The 27,503-nt window shown below is 29.3% G+C and overlaps 1 protein-coding gene across 3 annotated transcripts in view; it reads right to left on the reverse strand.

Moving 5' to 3' along the window:
- Positions 1 to 13,340: 13,340 nt before the first annotated feature.
- Positions 13,341 to 27,503, reverse strand: part of sdt (stardust) — a 72,721-nt gene continuing 58,558 nt past the window's right edge. For all 3 annotated transcript variants that reach the window (XM_067282566.1, XM_067282568.1, XM_067282567.1), the window contains 3 exons: positions 26,794 to 26,958; positions 22,193 to 22,395; positions 13,341 to 15,038 (listed from right to left, as the gene is read on the reverse strand). In XM_067282566.1, the coding sequence (XP_067138667.1) occupies positions 14,742 to 15,038; positions 22,193 to 22,395; positions 26,794 to 26,958 (665 nt within the window). In that variant the 3' untranslated portion in view covers positions 13,341 to 14,741. The remainder of the gene's footprint in view (positions 15,039 to 22,192; positions 22,396 to 26,793; positions 26,959 to 27,503) is intronic.

Raw genomic sequence — 27,503 nt, forward strand, 5'->3', positions numbered from 1 at the left:
ATCTAATAGCACAAAACTCGGCTCTCTAAAGTCCATTTTATAAATTGTTTTCGTTTTATTTGTTGAATCCAGAAAAAATTCGGCATTTAGAATTTTATATCCTTTCTTTTTTCATTAATTTCAATAAAAAAATAGGACTTATTTAACTTGTTCCGTTCCAACTATGAATCACTAATTAAATACCGGTACATTTAGTAATACTTGTAAATGCTAAGAATTTTACCGAAAATTTCTTTACAAATTTAAAATTTTTTCTTTTAATTAGACTTACCGAAAAATAAAAATTACATGTTTTTGTAGTAAGGTAAATATATCATGTTTATGTTATAATAGGTTTATATATTGGTATCTATTAATTTCTTAAAGCAATGAAAGTATTCAATTTATTTAAACTACCATATTTGATCGTAAAATAATTTCTGTATTAACTCCTAAAATAACAAAATATAAATGAATTTAAGCATAGAAATAAATAAAAATACTCTATTTTATATGAATCATTCACGTTCGTTCAAATGAATGTATGGTACTCGATACCGATATGGTAATGATTGTATAATTTTAATCATTTTTTTAAAATTTTACTTTTATAGCTACGAATCATCTTTACGTTAATCTAATAATGAAAATTATATAATATTCCTAATAGCAAATTTGCACATAAATATACATACCTCGTTACGTTTCTCATTTATCATTATTCATTATCAATATTGCAAAGAAATATTTGAATATTAAATGCAGAGTTGATACAAAATTCGCTTTTCTTCACTTTATTGTATTGTAAATAAAGGCTTCTGACTAGAAAATATGGAAACATAAATGCCATTTAAAACTTACAAGATATCAATTGGAATGATTGTATTGTATTATATCAACCGATCTTATTTTATAAGTTCAAACTAATAGTATCAAAATAATTTCGACGTAAAGTTTCAAAAACTTTAATGAAATTTATTCTACGAAAACACCGATTGTTTTTAATATTCTTAATAACTAAATTTTAAGCGTATAATGTTGATACAGAATAATAAAATACATTTTTTAAAATTAGAAATTATAAACGATACGCGAATAACATTTTTAACAATAATATATTTCGATGGGCATATTTAAAAGTAAACGCGTCGGCATTTGTACAACGGCTCAATACATAAATCGTAGTGACTTTTACAACAGATAATAGATTAAATTTAGGAACGTCTTTCTTGGAACTGTTCCTAAAAAGAAACAATTTGAAAACACCTGTTAGTTTTTGGCACATTACTTATGCAGAAGAAGAAAAAGAAGAAGAAAAAAAAAACACGCGAATGCCTGTCCTTAAACAGATGATTCTAGTGGAAAATAGCATCACTAAATCACTCATTAGATATCTTTTCTATGATTTTGAATTATTTATTTAATTTATTATCGCAATTTACGTTACTCTTGTACTTCATTCTTTGTTACAGTTGATGTAACTGTTACATAGCGACTCAAAGTTAAAGAGGTAATAAATTGTATTTAGCTAATTTATTCCTCAATTTTGTAAAATTTTATTATAAATATTACTTATTTTTAATACAGATATTTTAAACGACAATAAAAAAAATTCACAAAGATTAAAAAGTTCCACAAACACAGAAGAGTATACATCACCACAGACCTACTTCTGGAGTAGGAGTTTCTATCCTCCCTCCGTCGACTTCCGTCGAAACTGTCTAACATAATTTACATAATAGAAAAATTATAAAAATATTAAAATTCCTGTAAAAGGATTCCATCACATCTTTTTAATATATTTTTAAAGGACGATAAAAAAAAGTCCACACTGACGGAAAAGTTATTCCAGCAGTAGCCTACAAGTAAAGGTCTGCTGTGAGATGTTTGTGAAACTTTTTCATCATCGTGACTTTTTATTGGGCTGCAATTTGAAAAAATTGTAGACCTATAAATTCCCACTCTTACTTAAAATTTTCGTTTTTAAGAGTAATTACGCGATTCATTTTTTACATTAAAGTTGTTGTATTATTTGATTTGATCTTTCTATTTTTGTTCTAACAAATCCATATTTTCATACAAATTGTTTTTGTATCATATGCAACGAGTCCTTGCTTAGCATCGTCGATAGGTTCTCGAAAACCGCGACGTTAAGTGAAACGACGTATAACGAAACCAATTTTACCGTAGGCTGAATGATATAAGCAAGACATACAGTGATTCGATTAATGAATAATTGGATCGTGTTTGCAACCTCCGGCTTTTATTTCTCACCTCGTAGAATCAACTTTACTGTCTATGAAGAAACTTCGGCGACGATAATTGTAAATGATTACGAGCATTATTTATTGTGACGTCGTCACAATGCCGGGCTGCAATTTTTAATCATATTTTTCTATATTTATTTAATTTAAAATATATGCTCTCCACCTCAAATTAGTACTGTAGTGTCTTGCCCCTGTACGTCATACTTTTCCGTTAGCAATAAAGTCGTGCCGGTCATCTATCTAACTCCTTTCAGGGGAAAACATTTGAATTGAAATAACGTGACTTCCGGTTTGTATCGGAAGTTCGTATATAGTTAATCGGGGCTTCCTGCCCCTAAGCTTTCCATATTTGGTTTCGACATTCATCTACCTAACTCAGTTCTCGAGATTAAGGAAGGTTAGACAGACGGACGGACGAAAGTGGGAATTTATAGGTCTACAATTTTTTTTCAAATTGCAGCTCAACAAATGCATTTTTCTTCGACGATGTTATAAATAAACGACGCCAAGTGATGACTCGCTGTATTCGAATTAAACTGATTAAACTTAAAATGTTTCTAAATTCATATATATATAAAAAAAAGTGAAATCCAAAAAGGAATATTTTATAGGACCAATAAACATGCCTTTTTTCCCAACTTTACCAGTTCTTGCAATCATTTGACGAACTTTAGTATCCTCTTTTCTAATCCGTGTCGAGACGAAAATTATATTTATCGTCCACATCACTATTTCATTATCAAATTTAGTTTCTAATTTGAAATTATCCAACAATTTAAAAAGTTAATATATATGATATACGACTTTAGGTTTAACTCGATATTAATAACTGAGTTAACGAAAAAATATACGTATTTGTATATTTTACAGTAAATTGCTGGCTATGTCACGCGGGTCAAAAATTGCCGCATCTAAAATGTTGCGAAGTCAAATTTTAATTCGTATAATCAATTTTCCGACTTTGACATTTTAAAAAATCTTTTCGTATTAAATAGTTAGTTGCGAGTCGAATGACATAAAGTAGTTTACGGGGAAAATTCTAACATTTATGGAATGATTGCAATGATTTTAATAAACGAAAAAGTATTTGGCGTTAGCTTTCGAACAAAAACATAAAGTAACCGCTTTGGAAAGAAAACGAGTATTAAATTACCAGCTAAAAATAAACGAACAAAGTAAGTAGAAAATATATTAGAAAATTATAAGATACGTTTAAACTGTTGCTGACAATTCTGCAAGAAATTTAAGATAGTTAAAAAAATCATACGATGTTGTAAGACGCGATTTTTGAATCTTTAAACTATTTCATTCTATTTTATTTATTCCGCAAAGTCGAATACAATATAATCGCTGCCTTAACTTCGTCGCTTAGCTAGGGCGGAAAAGTTCCGGCAGGCAGGCTCCATTCTTACTTGGGAAAATACTTGACAAACGAAATGAAACTGTGCTATTACAAATATCTCCGAAATGATTACAGTATTTTATTAATAATTATTCAGTTCTACTAATATTTGTCGACATTTGACTACGAAGTTTTCCATAAAAATACAGTTAATTTTTTAAAATAGGGCGGCTTTAACCCCCGAATCGGGCCGCCGTTTCGGAAGATCCGGAATTTCAATCGAGACGAGTGGAAAACCCCGAAATTCATCGGGTAGTCCGTCCCGAATAGGTCGAGGCCGTTCCTTCCCGCCCGACCCAACCGCAGAAACCTCCACGGTTGGGTCGCGGTATCCCAACCATGTAAACGTCGAGCCGACGGTTATCGTTCGGATCTGTCGAAAACGCGGACCGACCATCCCATTACTACCGTGGGTTTATACCATTTTTCGTAAATTCGAAGCGTCACGCACGCATCGACGCAACTTACGGATCTTTCTGATAGCGTTAACGCGCCACTGTCCACGACCAACTACACAATGTTCAGTGGTTTTATCCACTCCGCCACTGGAGGACACTGGAATACGAGTATTTACTACAAATTTCACATAATTTTACTACATAATTTTACTACAAATTATAGTATTATGCATAGGTTGGCATCGGCAGAAAATTTTCCAGGGAGGGTTTGGTTTGGTTTCATTCATATACGGCAACGTAACACGTTGGCAATCTGCCGAGGAGGAATGTCTTTCTGGAGGCCTTTTATAGAAAACTGGCCCACTATTTAAGAGGTAATTACTAACGTGAAGAAAACCCGGAAAACTCCACGTGGACAACCCATTGGCGAGGCGTGAAGCCACGATCAGTGACACATTCTTCTATCGAAAAAAGGGCATTTGCCTGGAGCCCTCACCAGCAGTCGGCACCAAACCAATCTTTGATAAGAAAATATTTTCCCAAAAAATTTCTCTGAAGAAAAATGTCCGAAGTAACACTGTACATGGGTCTTCTACTTTAAGTACGCCTGGGCTCCCTGAAGCTACAGTCAAACCTGTCTAAAACGAAATCTGTATATAGGGAAAATCTATGATTAACGGAACATTTCCTCGATACCTTGAATTTTTTTTTTGTAAAAAGTAATGTAAATTATCCTGTATATAGCGGAACTTGTCCGATGCGGAAACGGAAAGGAAAATCGGGCCATATAACGGAAAAATTGGTCTTTATCCGGTATAACACAAATTTAACAAGAAGTTTACAAGCCTAGCATGTACGGCCGGATGGCCGAGCGGTCAAGGTTAGCAGCCTGCCGCCCTGGGGGACCCGGGGTCGAATCCGGACGGGTCGAAAAATCCCCAGGAATTTTTCTGGGGATGGTCCGTCCGGATATGTCGGTCCCCGTCCCTCACCACCCGGCCGCCCCATTGTGGGCCTGGCCGAACCCATAATGGGCTTGCTATAAGAGGCCCTCTTAGTGCCCACTGGGCGGAAAGAGTTACAAAAAAAAAGAAAAAAAAAGCCTAGCATGTATAAATCATAAAAAAGTCAAAAAGTACACATGAATACAGAATAGCAAAATATGAGTACTGTATTTCAGTAATTTTATTGGGCTTTGAACGAAAAGTTTTGCATATTTTTATTAACACCAGTTTTTATTTAACATAAATATGTGATGTAATAATAAGTTGTGAAATTTAACACGTTATGAGATTGTATTTTTTGTTTTGAAGATTAATTTAAACTTTTTTACGTCACATTTCGTTTGAATAAAATTAAGTCGAAACGTCTGCAGATAAAATGCACATCGGATACATTATGCATACTTTTTAAGTTTCGTAAAGGATATCACGTGATACAAACAATAAAAAATACTCGTACTGTGTATGAGGAAAATGCTTCTAATCTCCGAATGTGTCAAATGCGGTTTTGAAAGTTTCGTTCGGGAAATTTCGAACTAAAGGATACAAAGCGTACGGGTCCCCAAAAGCTGTTGAAGTGAAATTGCGGGAGAAAATTGTTAAAGATTGGCGAATAATAATTCTGAATTTGCAACAAATTTTAGTGTGTCACAGACACGTATTGCTGAAACATTACATCCAATTAAAATGGCTGTAAAACATGCTGACGATTGTCTTCCATGCGCATTTTTTTTTTTTTTTTTTATGAAACAAGGTTGGTCAAACCGGTCTGGTAGCACGCACCACAAAAGCGAATCAAATATTAATTTTGTTTAAAATAAATTTTATAAATTCTTGGAATCAAGTAGTTGTTCAGAAGAATTTTTCACTGAATATAGTGTAAGGCCAGGAACACACATGCGTAAAATTCAGCGTAAAATCTAGTATAAAACAGAAAACGTAAAAATTTTTCTGAAATTTTGGCTGAAACAGAACTGAAAATAGAGTAGAGCATGTCTCTACTTTTTACGCCGTAAAATTTTTACGCCAAAATTCCTCCAATAAAGAGAAGTCTTTTCTGTGACGTCAAAGTAGACACGTGCTTTTTATTTTAACAATGGCGGCAATGAGGGTTAACCCTACAATTGTGACGGTCTCGAAAAAACGAAAAATAAATGAAATAGAGGGGTTTATCGAATCCGTTCGACCACATCAGTGTCATGTATAAAGACACTGTATTTAAACAACGTTTATGGATAGCTATAGGTGCAAAATTTCAAACAACAGGTAGGTCTAGTAGAATCGATATATAGGCCTAGTATTTAAATCAAACGTTTTTTGTTTGAATTCAGAATACAAGTCTATTAATTTAAATTTCTATATTATAGCAGAGGAAGCGGAGAAAAAATGGAAGGTACAAAGGGATAGATATATGAGAGGAAAAAATTAATAAAATTAGCACTGTTAGTGGCAGTGGTGTTTCCTATTCGGCGAGAATTTTTAAGCCAGGAACACACATGCGTAAAAATGTGTGGCAGAAAACTGAATCAGAAATCAGCTTTCAGTTCAGTTTCTGTTTTACGTTTTTATGCCAGAACACACATACGTAAAAATTCTGACCGAATAGGAAACACCACTGCCACCAACAGTGCTAATTTTATTAATTTTTTCTTGTTATATATCTATTCCTTTGTACCTTCCATTTTTTCCGCTTCCTCTCCTATAATATAGAAAATTTAAATTAATACACTTGTATTCCGAATTCAAATAAAGAACGTGCGTGTATCTAAATACTAAGCCTATATATCAATTCTACTAGACCTACCTGTTGTTTGAAATTTTGCACCTATAGCCATCCATAAACGTTGTTTAAATACAGTGGCTTTATACATGACACTGATGTGGTCGAATGGATTCAATAAACTCCTCTATTTCATTTACTTTTTGTTTTTTCGAGACCGTCGCAATTGTAAAGTTAACCCTCATTGCCGCCATTGTTAGAATAAAAAGCACGTGTCTACTTTGACGTCACAGAAAAGACTTCTCTTTATTGGAGGAATTTTGGCGTAAAAAGTAGAGACACGCTCTACTCTATTTTCAGTTCTGTTTCAGCCAAAATTTCAGAAAAATTTTTACGCTTTCTGTTTTACGCTAGATTTTACGCCGAATTTTACGCATGTATGTTCCTGGCCTATCAGTGATTATTAACCAGTGTTCTGCAAACTTATTTCGAGTGTTCCACGAAAGAAAAAATTTTAAAGTTTTTAATTATTATGCCTTTGTGTCCTTTTTAACTCTATTTAAAATTTATTTTGTATACTAGTACTTTCTATATATTAACTAAATAACATGTGAACTAAATAAAGAACATTATTTTTGATCTGTAACACTAAATATCTGCATCCATAATTTCCAGTATAATAAGTCCTGTTAATATGTAGAAAGTACTAGTATACAAAATAAATTTTAAATAGAGTTTTAAAGTTTTTATTCAAATTTATTCTCATTGTTATATTCGTAGACAATTCCATGCTTTTATTTTATTCAATATATTAAAGTTTATTAGTTTATTGCTTCAATGTTTCCTGAGAAGAGTAAACATAGGATTGCTTATCAATTTTTGAATATATTGATGCTAATGTTCCGTGTAATAAAAAGTATATGAATGGTGTTCGCGGCCACAGAAATGTTGAGAACCACTGGTTTATATCCCGTGCAGAAAAGCATTGTATCCGTGTAAATTTTTGGGGGAGAGTCATTTTTTGACCGTTCGCCATACTTTCCCTCTGTTATGTATATCACTCGAGAAAATAATATTCTTGTAGCTTCATTTTTAAAATAATATATAAGCAATATAGCAATTTTTGACACTGTTTAGTTTTTCTAAGGAGTGACATTTTATTTCTTAATATACATTGCAACAGAATAAAGTTTAAAATGAGAATCTTTAACATTAGAAGTAATATAGTTAATATTTTTATCTTGAAACCATGATCTGATCATCGCCATTGCATTTAAAGTGTTATCACAATTCTGTTTTTTTCTTTTTATATCGTTTATTGTAGAAAAAAACTCTCACAATCCGCATTTGAATGGTGTAAAGACAAAGTCAGGCAAGAAACTTTATATAAATTTGGAAACTGCTCTTTCCCAGAAAAATCTGTCAATTTGCCAATTTTTCCCCACATGCTAGGAATAGTGTCATTTTTCAGTGACTGTTTACACTATTATCAAAAACATAGGAAAGAATTCTCCATTCAGAAACAACTGAAGAAGCATCTAGTCGAACAGCAAAAACTTTCAATAGATTTTGCAGATTTCCAACTCGTTTCTGATTCTGAGGATTGAACACACTTTCCGGGCTCAAGAAGTTAGCTTCTTTAAACAAAATCTTGTTGAGAGGAAGACGCACCTTCATTTCACTAGCTGAAATAATACAAAACTGAAGACATCTGGAACTGCAGTGCCTGATCTGTTGGTAACTTTCCCAAATGACTTTCGTATTCATGTCCTAGGTAAACTTGGGTGAGCAACATTTAGAGTTGAAATCTTGTCACTGCTCGGTACCTCCGGCTTCAAAAAATTTTGGGCAATTGACTTAAATAATTTTTCTGACTCTTCACGCAGAATGTGAATCAATGGATCTCGACTCTGAAAGAGGGCGTTGAATGAATTATAGTAATTCAACGCATATTTAAGAAATAAAACACATGCTTTGGTATAAGGATTATGCAATTCGTGCAATATAGTTTCTGCACTCTTCAGATTATTTTCATGTACAGCCAATATGAAGTACTGCTGCAGTGGAATCTAGTTTTCCAGTTATCGACAAATGCAGTATTCCATAACCAGCGAGTTTCAGCAATTTTAAAAAGTTTCTTTTTTCAGAACAGTACTTGCAGAAAAGTAAGATCGAGTTGACGAAGCCTTCTAATAGTTTTGGCAACCGCGGCCGGATGGCCGAGCGGTCAAAGTTAGCAGTCTGCCGCCTGGGAGACCCGGGATCGAATCCGGACGGGTCAAAAAATCCCCAGGAATTTTTCGGGGGGGGTGCATCCGGATATGTTGGTCCCATTCCCTCACCACCCGGCCGCCCCATTGTAGGCCTGGCCGAACGCATAATGGGCTTGCTATAAGAAGCCCTCTTAGTGCCCACAGGGTGGAGTTACAAAAAAAAAAAGTTTTGGCAAGCAAGAACAAACTTTACTTGTAATGAATGGCATATACATTTTAACAGAACAACGTTTGGGCAGTCGACACGGAGTCTAAAGAAGGAATTTTTCGAACCGATCACGACATCTGCTCCATCCGAGGCCATACCTATTATATTTTCCAGTAGCACGTTTTTTCTTTGGTAGACATTTTTTAAACGAAGAGAACAGTGTTTCTGCAGTACAATCCTTTGCATCAATGCTAAACAATTCCAGCAAGTCTGTTCTGACATTTCCTGTTGGAGAAATATATTTCACCAAAATGCAAAGAAATTTGATGTGTGAAATATCAGTGCTCTCATCAATTGGAACAGAATATGGTGCTTGCCTTAGATTAGAATAAAAATCTTTTCAAGTTCCACTTTCGCAATTACAATTCGCAATTACATTGTTTACAATTGCAGTGCATTTTGTGTCCAAGTTCTATATTTTTGATGAGTCAGAAGCAATATCTTTAAGTACAGGAACCAGATGATCCACTACTTTCAAAGCTCCATTGTGTTTTGCAAAAAATTTGCCAATTTTATTTCTGCAACTTTATCTTTACTTCTAGGGCAAGTTGTCTTTGCCTTTCGATGGGAGTTGTCTTGAAAACACTGTCAATCTGCGGCGTCTTCTAAACCTGCTTACATTATCAATGTGTTTAACACTTTTGGCGTGCTTTTCTAGGTCATTTTTTCCGGAATTGAGAGTCTTGTCACAAGAAACACAAATTGCTTTACATTTGTCAGTTGAATGTGTTTTAACCAGCCTTTAAACAACTTGTGCTATATCAAGCTAGTCTGGAACATTTTAAGTTCATGCCTACTCTTTTTTCTAGGAGGTGCTTCAAATGTATTATCATTATCTGTGCTTAAGCTTTAGTTTTCCATAGCGTTATCCTATCTGTAATAGAGTAATATTTTCTTTAACCCAAAACTGAAACTATGTAAAAATATCTAAGGGAACGTACACAAACAACATAGCCCTCAAAATCAGCATTTTTAACCTCTACTTCCTCTAACTGATCTGAAGTGGCTTCTCACTGAAATTTCTTTCAAAACCATGTGACCACTGCAAGAATATTCATTTTAGAAGACAGAATATATTACCACAGTATTTAAAATGTTGTATTAAACCAATGCAGATAGCGAATTTGTAAAAGAAAAGAAGCCCAAGTGGTCTGACGTGGCCCACGTTTAAATCCCTCCCTCACCTAGAACCGGCCACGTGGTTTGTGTACGATCCCTAAGTATTGTAACTAGGTAAATCGGAATCTACTTTTGAAAACGTTTCTCTTTCGGCGTCCCAGGATACGCTTTCTGTTTACAAACTATAGTTGTGTATTCCGGGATTGACAGTCTTCGTTGGATATTTCATTATATTACTGAATATTTATATATATTTTTTATCGTTTTAGATTTCGATTAACGTATTTTTTATCCGACAACTTTTGTTTTTGTCTTTGTTTTAGATTATTTCTGACTTTTTCCGGTAGTGTAACTATAATCGATATTAAAAGGGGACTCAAACTATGACCAGCAAACCTATGTTCGCTCCTGTATCGTTGCAGATGTAGCTGCTAGTGATGCGGACGAAAATAAATTCTTAGATATTGTATATACGTATATATAAGTGTATTTGTTACGTTAAATCTTTTACCTATATTTACATCATTTTTCTTAATTTATTTACAAGAGTAAAGGGGTCCCGATTACTCTACCGACTTTTTCTTAAAATTTTATTTTTAAAAATTAAAAATAATCGATGTCGGTTATACTTTAACTTAACTTTAAAACATTGGAAAAAGTAAAGTTTAGTAGTGTTTACTTGTATATAGATAAAACTTATGTATTGTTATTTGCTAAAAACAGTTTACTATTTTTAGATGAAATAATTGTTCTCGACTAGTGCCAGTTTCATAATTTTTTTCAATCGTATAACGTAGCTACACTTTTTTCTGTAACTGTCTGAAAGTATTTTAACGTTGCTATATGGCAGAGATCGGTAACCTTTTACGAACACTGTGCCAAATTAAAACAATGCGATGGCTCGCATTCTAATTTTATTTCGCAAAATGACCCGCATGGATAGTAAATAAGCACTAAAGAGCAATGAATCGATGTTAAAAATATTCATATCAATTACGCTTGGTGTTGTGATACGTAATGTGAACTTGTAGTTATTTTTCGTACGTAAGTGATGCGATGAATAAATTTCTAGTAAATCTAAGCACGCACTAAGATCTTAGATCTGTTGGGTACCATAAAAGATCGCTTCGTATGTCACAAATTGCCGACTCCTATTATATTGGATACAAAATTTATGGGTTCCTAATTTCGTTGCTTTTATTTACATTTTTTGACAATTTCTTCAAATGACTCGCAAACATTTATCGTCAAAACTATAATTGCATTGCATATATGATTGCATAGATAGCGGCAGATACAATTGTGCGCTTATTCCTAAATTCAAATCTACCGCTCGAAATATTTGAAAGATTTACAAATATAAGATGAAGTTGCGAATAATTTCTGAATACAACTAATTGAAATTAATAGAAATGTATAAAAGTTCTTTTATTTATTATAGAAAAAATTATAATAATAAATAATTGACACAATTTATTTTTTAGACGAATGTAGAATGGACAACAGGCGAATAGTCGAAAGAGTAAGGTATCAGCCTGTTGCTCTGGGAGTTCCGTGATTGAATCTAGGAGAGCGACGCCTTAGGAACCTTCTTAGGCAGTCCGTTCGAATAATATAGGGTCCCATCCATCACCACCAAGCCTAGCCGAATACAAGAGTATGGAAAAAAGGTCTTACAAGTTAGTGCACCAGGCTGGAGAGTTATTGTAAAATTCTTAATTTTAAGTGTAACTGTACATATTCATTATATCAAGATTTCTTTAATGTCTACAATTATTTTAACTCAATTTTCATATTTACAATATTTGATTGTCCTAATTAATTATTTTTTTGTTGAATGTTCTTGCTTTTGCTGTTTTCAGTTAATTCATTACTAAACGTTTTCGGTTCAAATTAAAATTCATAAGATTGGTTTATCGCAAAAACATGTGTTTATAAAATTGATTTCCTTCCTAAAAAACTTGATACTATATAAATTTTATGGGGACCCGTATAAAGCATTTGTAGTAGGCTATCAGGATCATTCTAATTCGAACTTCAAAAGTGCAAGTTTAGAATATTTAGTACATCGGTTTGTAAAATAATCGACAGAGTTTATAAAGAAACGTGCTTTTGGAATATATGGAACCATTGTAGTAAATATAATAACTGACTTATTTCAAACGGATATTTGAATAGTGACGTAAATGAATTTTCTCGAAGTATTTCAAGAATTTTACATTAAAAGAAGGGGAGAGAAAAAATGAAATTTTGAATAAAAACTGTTATAGTAAAATTGAGAATACATTATTCGGTACTGAAATGTGAATATTGGAATTGAGAAGTTTTCCGATTTTAACGAATATGTCCTTATGAGACAATATACAATTAAGAGATATTAAAAATAGTTTACGCATAATACAATCGTATCAAAATAGTTAAGCTATTATTTTCCAAAGCACCCTTAAGAAATTTCATGTTTAAAAAATTCCAATAGACACCATAAAATATTTTACACTAGTTAACATAACAACTATATTCTCAAAACGGTATTTGCTTTGAGGACTATACAAACTTATATGAACTAGTCCGAATTTTTTAAATGTAGTTTCTAATAAATTATTTTTATACTAACAGAAACAATATAATAAATTGAATATCGCAGAAGTTTCTGTATACATCCACTTAAGATTTATATGAAATAATTGAGTGATGTTCCATTATCCTATTATTTTTATTTTTAGAACATTGTGTGTGTTTTATCTAAAATAGTATACTTAAAGATTAACTTATTCATAGCTTTTTATTACATTAATGAGGAACTAGATATAGTTTAAAACATTATTGCGAATCAAAGTACAACATAAATGTTTTAATTAGTATTAAAAACAAATTGATTAGCTTTAAAACTGTATGAGGAACATTAAAATTAAAGTATCTTGCTGAATTTAATAGCAGAAAAGTATTTGAATGAGTATTGAAAAGAAATCCAAATTTTAGTTAACCCAAGTATTTTAATTTTTCAAATGTTACAATATATATAGATTTTTTTTTCTTATTTAATTCTGCATAATGCTCTCTTCTGTACACGTGGCTAACTTTGGGAAGACCTTGTTGCTACATGGGCTATAAGGTGATCTATATACATTTTCTGTAACAATTGGTATTCCCTATATTATACACGACGTCTGGCTTGTCGTACACAAAGTGTAATCTTATTTACAAGTACGGATGGAGAATACAAAATGATCGTCGTTCGGTTGGATGCGACAAAGAAAATATTTTTAAGAATCGTTTAATACATTTTTCCCATAATAAACAGTAACATAAAATATAAATTTTAAAACAATTATTTAAAATAAAATTGATTGGCATTGTCTTGTGAATATAAGAAATTTGAACAGAATTTAAAAAACAAATGATCGTGTAATAATTATTCACTTTGCCAATGGTTCAAAGAGTAATACTTCAATTTCAACATACCTGTTGATTTATGAACAAATTTTTTATAACTGTTATGGAGTTATAAAACAGCACCAATAATTATATTTACTTGAAATTTAGCTCAAATAACTGTTGCAGTCTATCAACGTTGCCGACTTTGTTTGATGAAAAGAAGATTTGCACAATCACACACATTAAATGCATTTAAAATTCCTTAAAATTTTGTTCAATTCATATGTTATCACAATACTGTCACAGTTTAACATCAAACCCAATCTAATATACAAATATTTTCTTTCTGGAAATATCAATTCACATCGATTAAACTTAAAAAATTGAAATTATATAAATTTTCATTTGAAAAACTCTTAGCAAGTTTTCTAATATTACTAAATACATTAATAACTTTGTTGTTGCTTGACACGAAGAAAATTTGCATATACAAACTAGAAAAGTTGAAATCAGTTCAATAAATGGACCAGTTTTTGGACATGCAACAGACCTGAACATTAAAATATTTCTATTGCCTAAATATACATATATATGTACACACAAGAAAAGTAACTATTACAAACTCAATTCATTTTATTTGTGTAATTCCAAAGCAAACAATACTTTGAATCTTGAAAAATTTTCAATGTTTACTCATTAATTTTTTCCTTTTTTAATTTTTAATAGTTCCCCCAATGATGACTAGGATAAACATCCATTAAATTTGAATGCTAACTTCATAAAATATATATTTTTTTGTCATTTTATGATTTGTTACAGCAAATTTTCTTCAGAATAAAAATTTAAGTCAACTTGTTTGTTGCAATCACACACCAAAACAGTTCAGAAGTTAATAGAATTCATTTTGGCAGTTGAACTTTATCACTTGTTTAATGTAATGTTGGATTTGTATATTTACATATTGATATTTGTTCTATTAAAAAGTAATTATGATGAGCTTCAGTTTGTATCTTTAAGCCAGATTCCAGGCACCCATTGTGGTTCTGTGTCTAAAATATTGATTTCATGCAACAGTTCGTTGTATGTTTTGTCTGTATCAGAATTAATAATTATCATATCGAAGAAATGACCATAGTTTTCCTCCATCTCTCTCGCTTTCTCGATGATATCTTTTAATTCTTCATCTTTTACGGTTGCACCAGATTTAATGCGGTTCTGACGCAATTTTTCAAGAGAAGGTGGTGCAACAAAAACTACATATGGTTTAAGATCAGAATACTTCAGTATCTTTAATGACTGAAAACAAAAAATAAAATGTTAAAATTTTAACAAACATTAAATAACAAAACAATTTATATTAAAATTATATGTTGTCAGTTAATACAAATTTCATTAATGCAATGTCTCTACACATAAAATTAATGTAATTCTGATTATTATTCAATAATTAATTTTAATTTCTGACACTTGCTAAAAACATTAACTATTGCAATGTATGCAAAAGTTATGTTTTTAATAAATTTCAGCATTTCATCATAATGCAAAATAATGTAGAAAAATATCTATGTAAAGTTAAGTTCTAGACTAAAACAAAGACTAACAAGTTACTAAATTTCTTAGTTTTAATTTAAAATGCTAATTCTGATAAATACATTTTGAGTGAAAAGTATGCAATTTTTTACTAACCATTAATTCAATAAATCATTTTGTAAATATGGATTAAATACAGTATTTAAAATGCAATACATTAAGGCACACACCAAAATAACTCAATAGAAATAAAAAACTGTCTTTTTATTATTAAAAAGAGATGAAATAAAAAAGAATTCTGTATACTTTCCACAGCTGAAATGCATATGTTCTGTTTCTTTATCTGTTTCATTGAAGATTATGGTCAGGTATTATCTATCATCAAAAGTGTTTGTAATTATATTTGTTTTTTAAAATCAACATTTTTATTTCATTTCTTTTATCACAAAAAGACTGTTTATTCCTGTTGTATTAAACAATAACAAAAATAAGCCTTATTGTATTTATTTTGTACAAGGGGAAGTTAAGATGTTTGTTAATAGCAAGGTTGAGGCCAAAGTTTTAAACGTGAAAACATGTACGTCGGACGTTCAGCACCGCTTTCCTTTAAGCCTAGAAGTTCGACAATGGTGTTTGGAAAGTCAGTGGAATCATGCTCGACATTCCAAATGCCATTGTCAAACTCCTAGGCTTACAGGAAAGCAGCACTGAACGTCCGACATACACATTTTTGCGTTGAAAACTTCAGCCTCAACCTTGCTAATGTATGTAAACAGCTGAACTAAGAAAAAATTTCACAAACTCCCATATAACTAATATCTGGAGACTAAATAATTTACAATACTTCCATAATTGCCAAATATTTACTTACAGAAGGGTTCCAGAAACAAGGCTTCTACAAGATATACATTTTTTTTTTGAAAATGAATAACGAACCTACTGGAACTGGTATAATAAAGAGAAAACAACACCTTTCTTAAATTCCAGCAAAAGTTTAACTATATAAAAATGTTTTCAACTGATTTCATCAGTCTTCTTCAGTTACTCGAACAAAAAAAAACAAAAAGAACGAACCAAATTCAAATTTACAAAATCACGAGAATGGAAAGAATTCTCGTGATTGCGCAGACTATGCAAAAACGATGTACCGAAAAAAACGGCAAAAAATGCAAATTCTTGACAAAAAAAATATAGTTAAACTTTTTTATATAGTTAAACTTTTGCTGGAATTTAAGAAAGGTGTTGTTTTCTCTTTATTTTTTTTTTTTGTTATTATTCTAACACAATTAGGAAAAATATGACAAAAGATGCATGGTTTATTAATTAATATCTAAATTAATATATTTATAAAGAAATAATAAGCAGAATTTGTTATATTTTGGTTGTAAAATTAAAGATTTGACATGATAATTCACTTCATATAAAAGATAATGATGAGGACTAGGATAAATATAGATCACAGAGTAACGAGGTTCAAGCATTAGCCTATTTTAATTTTACATCAATATAAGTCTGTACAATATCTGCTGAAAAATTTCAACTAATTGAGGACCAGAAAAAAAAAAGAAAGCAAAAAACCCAGAAATTTTGTAAGAGAAGCAAGCCAAATATAGTCATTTCCTTTAGATAACTCCACAAATTGAAAATCAAACTTTTGTTGTAAGTCATCCTCAGGCAGTCAGTCTTAATAAAAAAACAAAAATTGAATAATCATTTGATATAATGGTAACCCAAAAGTGGTCTTCCAAATTCTTTGTGGAGTGTAACGCCAGATATTATGAACATCCTAATTTTAAAATACAGTAGATGATCAGTTAATGAACAGTTCAGTTAATGAACAAATCGGATAACGAACACTTCCGCAAAAGATTTTTATGTTCGAATAACGAACACCTCACAGAACAAACACAAGAAGAAGTGATGTAAAATAATGAATACTGATTCCCTTGTCTTCAGGCAACAATTCAAAACTTTTCAGAGAATAGGAGACATCGACATCAACGCTCAACCTAGTATATACTGATCGGATAGTATTCCTCCAAACTTTGAAACTCTCCCTTGTAATTCCAACCTTTTATTTTTCTGACAAAAACAAATTCTTTTATAGTATTCATGAGACTTGTTAAGTTTTGTGTCAGTTTTTATTTTCAAAAAGTGAGAGTATAATAATAAAAGTAGAGAGTGGGCAGATGATGTCTGATGTTGCTGGACAGTATGGCTTATACAGGTCTACAGTAGGCTGCAGTTCAATCTTATCTAAGAAAGATACAGTATAATCAAGATGATTCAAGCAGCTTAAAGAGTAACAAAAATCACATCTGAGAAATACAGAACCTGAAACATCTGACAACAGAAGAATGCCAAGAACTCTTGAATGAAGAACACCAAGAAACTCAGCAAGATATGTTTTCTTCTGAAAATGACAATTAATGCCAATATCTGCTATTAAAGATCTTTTGAAGAAGTGGGAGGATGTCAGAACAACAGTCAACGGTCTTAGAATGGCATCCAAACCAGGTTGAGGTTAATAGGCTTAGGGATCTCTACAATTACAATGCTATTAATTACTTCTGAAAAATCCTGAAGGATAGAGAAAAGCAATTGACATTAGACAGATTCTTTAACCCCTGCAAACAGAAAAAAACACGACTAATATAAACTTGAATTTTCTCAATTATATCCAAATATTTTATTCTATCATGAGTCAGATTATATGGTTATCTCTTGTGTATTTGGAGTATAAATTAATAAAAACCATGTTTTAATGATGCATGATTTTAACTTTTTATGAAATTTTTTATTTTCATGAATAGTCTGACTAGATCTTGTATAACAGTAGTTACAATGATGAATAAACTTTTTATTGAAGAAAAATGTAATGCCTAAATATTTAACAGTAGAATATATCAGTAATATAATTATCAAATAAATGCATAAAACGATGCTTATACAAAACACATACAAAATATTTTTTTGTTGCTTAAACACTATGAAGTGTAGTAAATTTATTACATTACATAGTGTTTAAGCAACAAAGAAGAATTACGACATGGTTTTGGATTATCAAACATACAAAATACATAAAAATCCAGCAAAATTTACTGAAGAAAATAAAGTTAACTACTTTCAATAGTAATCCTTAAGTTAGAATAAAAACAGGAATTTGAACATAAAATTTCAAACAGATCAAACAAGCATTTGATTAGACACAGTGGTAATTATCATTGTCACCATTTATAAATGAAATCCTTGTTAATATTGACCTCAAAAATCTGTTAATGCTTGTGAAAAGATACTGTAATCCTTATAGTTTATGGCTGTTTTTTTTCTGTTACTTTTATAAATTTCAAGTTTCTCTAAAGGTGAATCTTATTGGTAGCATAGTATTTGAGATGACCTTGTTAAAAGAAATTTGGACCTGGTTATCAACTGAGAAGATTGCCAGGGCTGTTTAGGTGAGAACTTTTTTGAATGAACTCCCATGCTTTTTTAATCAGAGGTACTGTACGATGAATGAGAGGTAGTCACTATATATTGAAGTTTTTGTCCAAGTCTATTATCACAAACTGGAATAGGAATAGACCCGTGGGAGGTGTCTTTTTTTATTAATGGGTTAAAGGTATACATGAGCTGTTCATTGTATGTTATAACTCTGTATAGTTTAGCCTGTTTCCTGTTGTGTTTCTTGATTAATCCCTTGATGGTTTTATAATGGTAGCTATGCTGAATGGCAAGGTGTGTAATATACTTTAGTTCTTTTGCTTTGTCTTTGTTGGTGGAACAGTGCATAAAGGGTCTCTTGATAAGGGCTCTGAATGCTCTAATTTTGATGGAGTAAAGATCTTTTGAATTTGCCAGAATAAAAAGTGGATAATACATGAGAAAAATTAACAGATAAATTTAATAAAGCATCAAATACTACCATCCAATAATTTATTCATTTAAAACAGTTTAAACAAAATATGTAATTGTTTTCAAGATAAATTCAAACAACAAAACAAGGAATCACTATTTTATTGGAGTCTAAAACAACTTTTAAACTTAAGGAAACAGTAAGTGATTTGAGTAATCAATTTTATAATTTAGATATTGTAATTAAAGTTTGAATACATATGCTACTATTTAATTTGGATAATATTTAGCATAACTTAAGTATTTCTGATATATTAAATAGAAACTAAAGATTCTTAAAACATATGTGGCAATGATGCTAAGTCACATATTTCTCAAACATATACAATAAGTCTAGGCATTCAATTTGTGTAGATTCCAAGGCATTCATAATCAATTCCATTTCTAATTTCTCAATAGAAATGGAATTCAGAAATATAGGTATAGGTAGAATAAATAGAAAGACAATGAAGAAAAAAGCCTCATAAATAATAGTTTTTTGTTGAGGAATATCTAATAGAAACAATGAATATAAGATATTCCTTCAAGCTTTTAAGCATTTCTTCAGCAGTGCTATAATAATATTAACAAGTAATTAAACAAGTGTAATAAGCAACAGAATAATAAAGCTAAGTTTTCCATTAAACTCAAATCTCACATAAGACATGGGTAAGATTTACTGCTAAGATTCCTTTTTTGCCAAAATGAAGAAAACAAAACTGACTCAAATAAATTATCATCAATTAGCAAATGATAAAGATGATCCTACAAGTTGGATTCTTATATCTTTACGCATAAGAATGTTAAAATCCAACTCACAGATCTCCACTGTTTTTTAATTAGAAATTTATTGTCCAAATTTTCAGTCATCTTATAAACTATTAACCATATTAACCAACTATATATAGGACATCTCCACAACTGTTTTTGCTGAAAACAGAAATTTCATAAAAAGCTTTCAAAATATTTTCTTCATTACAAATCTGTTGTAGTCTTCTTTATTATTAATATAACTGCTATAAGCTTATTATTATTTATTTTTGAAAAAAATAAAATTAGACTTTGTAAGAACTGAGAGTTTCATGTCCTTTTTTAACAGTAATTTATAATGCATTGTGGTTGATTAATTCCATCTCGTAACTATTTATTGTTGTATTTGTAATATTTATTCTTTCAATTTGAATACTATCATTTTGTACAATGATCGTTATTGCTAATATTTTCATATTTATTTCCAATCCATGCAAACTTTGCAACTTTTATTACAAATATAAATATGGTGTGTTCTATTGTTACAACTATGATTACTTTCTATGTTATATTGTGAAGATTCTTAAAATTATTTGCTTGTGCTCAAAGATAATTCAGATAAGAAATCAAAAATACATTGACTTTCATCAAGATAATATTTCAAAACCAAAAAATCTTAGCACCAAAATTTGACCAACAATGATTTTTTTGTTCATTAAAGTTGTCAAAGATGTGTTAAAATGAAATGCTTTTGGCCTAAATTTTGACTATATTCAACATTGAAAAAAATTATATAAACAGAATAGATGATGTAAAAATTCCACAGAATCAAATTATTCTCTGAAATTTTTAAAACACAGAATGATAAAAGATTAATGATGAAGACTGATAATGATTGTCTATTATCAGTCATATGTTGAGACTGTTAATATGAAAAAACAGCTTTAAGATAATTATTTACCTGAAGTTAATAATTACAATAACAAACTAATTACAGTAAGTAAAGATTTATAAGTATATTTTAACAAATATATCTTAGAACATGTTAATACTGATGACTGATCATCAGAATTGTTGTTAACTGACTAATGACAATATGATTACAATAAGCGGATTCCAATGTAATAGTAGTAAGTTAATTATTAATAATTATAAAAATATAATTACAAATATAATAATAATTATTGTACTGTACTTGAAATTTTTGCATTTGTTTCTAAAAGTTCATTTTTTTAGAAGTCTGTACAATATGATACAAAAATTATTATGTTTAAATCAATAATCGAAATATTACAAACATCGTGTAGCTTTTCCTACTCATTTATATTTTTGCTTATTTTTAAATATACATTGAAATTCATTTTAAAACAAGAAATGTATTAAATAATGAAAAATATTTCTAATATATGAAAGTATTGTCATTAATATTAAATCTCAACTATTCTAGAATATATATAGAATATTTAAATATTCTAAAATAGTTATTACGTAATGTCTAAGGAATATATCATCATAAAAAAAAATGTTTTTACCATTTCTATTTAATTTCAATTTATACTATGATATTAGAATTAGAATAAACAACAATTACAACTTTAGAAATTTGCAATGTTATAGCAAATAATATAATAAGATAAAAATGGACATTACAGAATTTTTTTATAATGCTTATTTTTGATATATTTATTGATATTATTTCTTGAATTAATGAGTTTTCTAAACTCTCATTATTATTTTTTTTTAAAATAATGATTCATTCTAGTATTTCTATTGATTCATTCTAATTATACATATAATTTGCTATAAATATTTTAGTCTGATTTACTGTCCATCATTTCAAATCTATTTATTAAAAATACCAGCACTTAAACATTTAATGAAAAATTATTATTATTTTTTCTTTAAGGAGCATAAACCAAGTTAAATTCATGTTCTAACCGAAATTTAAACAATTCACTTTTTAAGCATAATTTCATAATCCTAACACATTTAAAACTTAGTTTAAAAATTTTTTCTAACTGTTAGTCATGAAATTGCTATACAATAGATTTTTTTAAAAACAAATATAAGTAAAATACCTTAAATTTATACTCTGTTAACAGTAATGATGAGGAAAAAACATCTCAACTTTCAATACTAACTTCTTTAATAAGTAGGTTTGAAATGATGGAGTTTATAATAGGAAGTCACATGGTTAAGCTAAGCAGTCATTAAATTAAGTTATATTTCCACAAAAACAAATTTCAAATTCATTCATTTGTTCATATACAATCTATTACCTGAGGATGCAGATTAAGTACACATATTTTTCCTGAATTAACTACTGCTCTGATAGCATCCAAACTTGTACCATAGTAATTCTTTTCATACTCCCCATGTTCTACAAATTTTCCTAGAACAATGTCAGCTTCAAATTGAGTTCTGCTGATAAAATGGTAATCAACACCATTCACTTCACCATCCCTTCTTGGTCGACTTGTATCTGTAAAATTCAAATTAAAATAAAGCCAAATCATAGTAATATAACTTTAATTATTTTTTATATTGCAAAATATTAACATATAGATAATATATTAACTTTCAATTGATCATTTCATCACAGTTAACTTCTATTGCAATGGGAATAAACTTTTTTTTTTACAAATATTAACATAAAATTAAAAAATCAAAAAGGTTCTAGATTGTCTATGTCAGGAAATTTGAATTTTTAATGTTTATTGAATAATACATATTTCAGTGTGCATTTGAAATTATCTTCAGTTTAATTATATCATATCAATATTTATTTCAGAATCTCACTATCTAAAATACATATATATGCTGTATTTCAACACAAAATCATATTTATTTTGTTATACAAATGAGAATATAGAAAATAAAACAATCATACCAAATAAAAAAATTTACAATTAAAATTTTAAATTATGATAATGTTAAATGATTCAGAAGAAATTAAAAAAATATTATTATATAGTAACTGCAAAAGAAAATATTTAATCCAAATAAAATAACCAGAAATTTAAATGCACTATATTAGATCTTTTTTCCTTTTCTATATTAAAACAGAGATTTCAATATTTATAGAAGTTTATTTATTTATAAGCTAATTTAAAATCTCAAGTTATTTAACATTTTTGTCAAATGGTTATTGTTTATTATAATTATTGTGTATATTTATTTATTCCAATCAGGATGACAATCTCAGGAATATAGTAAAGTAGGAATTTAAATGTTACAAAACTTGTTTAACAAAAATCAACTAATTTAACTAAAAATTTAGTAATTTAGCAATTATTTTATAGAAATAAAAATAATGAATTCAGCAAAAGCTCACTAGAAAATTGATATTGAAATTCATGTTCTGCTGCTATGTTCAAATATTCTAAATGGTAATTCTTGCCTAAAGTTTTTCAAATGTGAACAATTTTACAATAAAGGAGGTATATATTAACATCACTATCATAATATAAACATTTCTTGTATAATTAACAAAAAATATATATATATATATATATATATATATATATATATATATTTATTTATTTATTTATTTATTTATGGTGGATAAATGCCATGAATGAAACTTAATTCATATAGCTTGATTTCTCTTCTTCAAGAAGTAAATACTTATATATATATTAATTTCTGTATTAACCCAAGCATCACTTTTATTAAAAGTTTGTATGCAGGGGAACTTATTTGATTCAGTCTAGCTTCCAATAAGCTGTATGTAAGTTGACCTAGTTATATCTGTTTGTTAATTAATGATTCAATAAATCTTTACAAGTCCACCAATGTTCTAGATTTTGAATTAAAATAGAAAATACAAGTTTAAAAACATTTTCAGTATTAAAAGTTTGATCTCTCTTACATTAAGAATTGCCCTTAATACACAGAAGAGAAGTAAATTCTTTAACCCAGAAATTCCTCAGTATAAAATCATTTGAAGTTTATTCCCATCAGACCATTCCATGAACCTCCACAATGAAGACATAAAATAACTGACTGTGTCAGGATTACTAAATTATATAACATATCCATATTAAAGAAAACCGATCACTCCTTAGCTCATTCAAAGTAGTATTCTGATTATTTATTATTGATAAAACTATTTTTGACAGAAGTTTCATGTGAATTGATTGATAAACAATATTAAACAAAGAATGAACATTATTTTATTTTTTTGTCCAACATACAACAAATCTAAACTGAAAACTAAGAGCAGTGTTTTCTGCAAAGTAAAAAAAAAACTGAAAATGAAAAATTTATATTGAGTGTTACAGAAATAAAAACAACTGAGCACTTTTCCAATCAGGCTGAACAAGCCCTCTTTGTTATTTTATTTTTCACCACCTATTGTAATATTGGCCTAATTTCAAGCTGTTGTACATTTGAAAATAGCAGATAATAAAAGGAGAGTATTTGCATCATAATAAAAATTTGTTGGTAAACAAAAAGAAAACAACATAGTAAGTCATACAAAAATATTTCAGTATTTATATTATATAGATACATAAAAGTAAATCAAAAAGTAATTTGTTTTTATTAAAATCAAGGAAAAGAAAAAGTGAAAAAATTTTGAACTGTTTTTTCAATGTAATTTTCATTTCTACACAGTTCTTGTATCAGTTCAGAAGTTTCCTACTGCCATCTAAAACATTTTGGAGATTGATAAACCATTTACACATTTGTTTTTTTCCTTTGGTGTTTAAGAATATGATGTAGATATCTAATGTTTTAACAGTAACAGAAACAGTTGAATAGCTTGATCAATAATGCTTATTACTATTAAAATGTTTAATAATCTCACTTGTTTTATCATTTCTGAATTTTTTCATATAGCTCATCTTTTTGACACTTTCCTCTGTACAGAAAAAAAATTGATCACAATATGTTGTTATTAACAGTGCAACTAGAAAGTGAAACTGGCATAATTGTATTTTAGTTTTCAGAATCCAATACAGCTAACTGGAAAAAGTACTTTTAAACTTGCATAATAATACCTACATGAATAATGACTTTGGAATAATTTCTATAATTTCTTCAATATTACCTTTAACAAATGCCACTTCTATTTAAATTGTAATAGGCATAGAAAACTTAGTAAAACTAATTATATACGGTTAAAACAGAAAGCCTTTTCAATTCTTTGAAATGTTATAAAAACATGACTAAAACAAAAGTAAATGAAGAAACACGAAGTCTTCATTTTACATCCACATCACAACTTAGGAATAAAACCACCTTACGGTAGAATTGGCATTGTAGGCTCGTCTGCCTCAATATGTAAAATGTAAAATAAATTCTGTTTCTTCAATTACTTTTGTAAAGTTTTTAAATAATAATTGTTGTCCTGGCTATTTCCTTAATGACATAAGACTTTTATATAAAGGTTATTTTTAAGATCAGATGAACTTCTGATCATTTATTATTGATAAAACTTGCATTTTTAAAAATTCTTTAAACCTTCAATTACAAAATTTCATTGAAAGTGAGCAACTATACGCTTATTTACAACTCATCACACAAGAAAACCTAAAATTAATATTTTCATATTATTTATCTAAAGCTCAATCAAAGACTCAACTGAATAAATGAACATAAAACTAAATATTTAAAAATGAATTGTTCTAAAATTTTTAAAACATTTTACTTCCATGATATTTGTATACAACAGATATCTATTTTTTAAACTTTTATCACATTAAATCAATTTTTTAAAGAAATTAAATTTTAATGTCTTAAATCAGGGATGGGCAACCTTTTTCTACGTAAGGGCTACATTTCAAAACTTTTGAATTGACGCGGGCCGCACACAAGAGAAAACGGGGGGAACTGTTGGTAAATCACAATTCTTTATTCATATATAATTATAAATTAGCATATGTATACTTAATATAGCTTCTGGCACTGATTTAAACGTAATATATCGGAAATATTTAGCCAAATATCAGTCACCGTTAGTTTTAAATTAGTTTCCATGTGTCCGTTAGCCAGTTTCCTGTTTTAATTTTTACTAAATTCATTGCGAAAAAACTTTTCACAAATATAAGTTGTAGAAAATAACGTTTGAATTTTTGTTGAATATTTCATTAAGCTGGGAAATTGATATATTTATTCACATTTTATGCCACGCGGGCTGCAAAAAATATTATTGTGGGCCACATGTGGCCCGAGGGCCGTGGGTTGCCCATCCCTGTCTTAAATTATTTTATAAAAACAAAAAAAATGTATTGGTTAAATCTCAGAGTAAAATATATTAGCCTATTATTTATACCACATGTTTCACAATTCAGACAATATCTTAAAAATACACAATATATGAATTTTTTTCTGCCTGAATTTATATATATAACATTTCCCTACCAAATAAATAAAATTATAGATTTTTAATTTTAAATATGATCATATTTAACTAGTAAAAAACAAATGCAAAGTTAAATTGGAATGAATAGCTCTATTTAGTGGAAATTTTTTTTATTAATGTCATTAGTTTTCTCATAATTACATAAAATTTTGAAATAACTGATGTAATTGTATTTCAAATAAAAGAAAGAAAGGAAATACAAGAAAACATCCTACGTCATCTCTGATATTGTAATTCATAATCAAATTTCTTGATCTTATAACATTTTCTTAGTGTTTCATAATAATTCATTGAAATGAGTTAGAAAACAATAATACAAAAGAAAATTGAATTATAATACTTAACTCTTCCAACACACAAAATAATTATACCAATGAAGTAAAACAGATTACATAAGGCTAATAGTAACATTTTCTAAAACAGTAACAATGAAATTATCATTAAAATATATTCTGTTTTATAATAGATTAAATGCAAATCACTATATTATCTGACAATAAGTAAAATATTTACGTGGGACAGCTGCTGCAAAATGCTCTGTATCTTCCATGAGCCGCTGTCTAATTTCATGCCTTCCAATGTTCGGAGGTCCAATAAGAACAATCGGCCGTTTTTGATTTGCTCGAGGATAATAAAGTGCAACCTCTTCATAAGTAAGAATTTGATCAACATCAATATCTATAATAATTGGTAAGAAATTAAAGTTAATAAAATTAATATAAATTTAAATTAATATAATGCTTAAAAACAATTATAAAAACATTTATGATAAGCAAATACTAAACACAAAAGCCCAAACTGCTTTATTAAAATTTTGCAAACAAAAAGTTAATTACACCTTATTCTGAGTATAAAGGTTTATCTTCAGAGACCAATTAAATCTAAAAATCTTCCAAAATCTCAAAACAGATAAATAATGAATAATCAAATGAATTCAAATTGCCTTTTATAATATTATATGCCAATAACAATTATAATTACATTACAGCAGAGGCATGTTATGCTATGGGCAAAAGGAAAATTGTCTGGGGCCCTCACCAACAGGGGTTCCCCAAACCAATCTTTTATAAACTCATTACTGTAGAAAATCAAGAAAATCAAAATTTAAATTTGGCACCATATTTTAGAACTCTACATTACACCAGTGTGATACAAATGTAGTGCAGAGTAGTGTAGTACTGGGAGATTCCTTTCAAAAAATTCCTCCAGAGAAAAATGTCTGA

Source organism: Centruroides vittatus, unplaced genomic scaffold (assembly GCF_030686945.1).
Source record: "Centruroides vittatus isolate TY-2023 unplaced genomic scaffold, ASM3068694v2 contig_958, whole genome shotgun sequence".
NCBI classification, from domain to species: Eukaryota; Metazoa; Arthropoda; class Arachnida; order Scorpiones; family Buthidae; genus Centruroides; species Centruroides vittatus.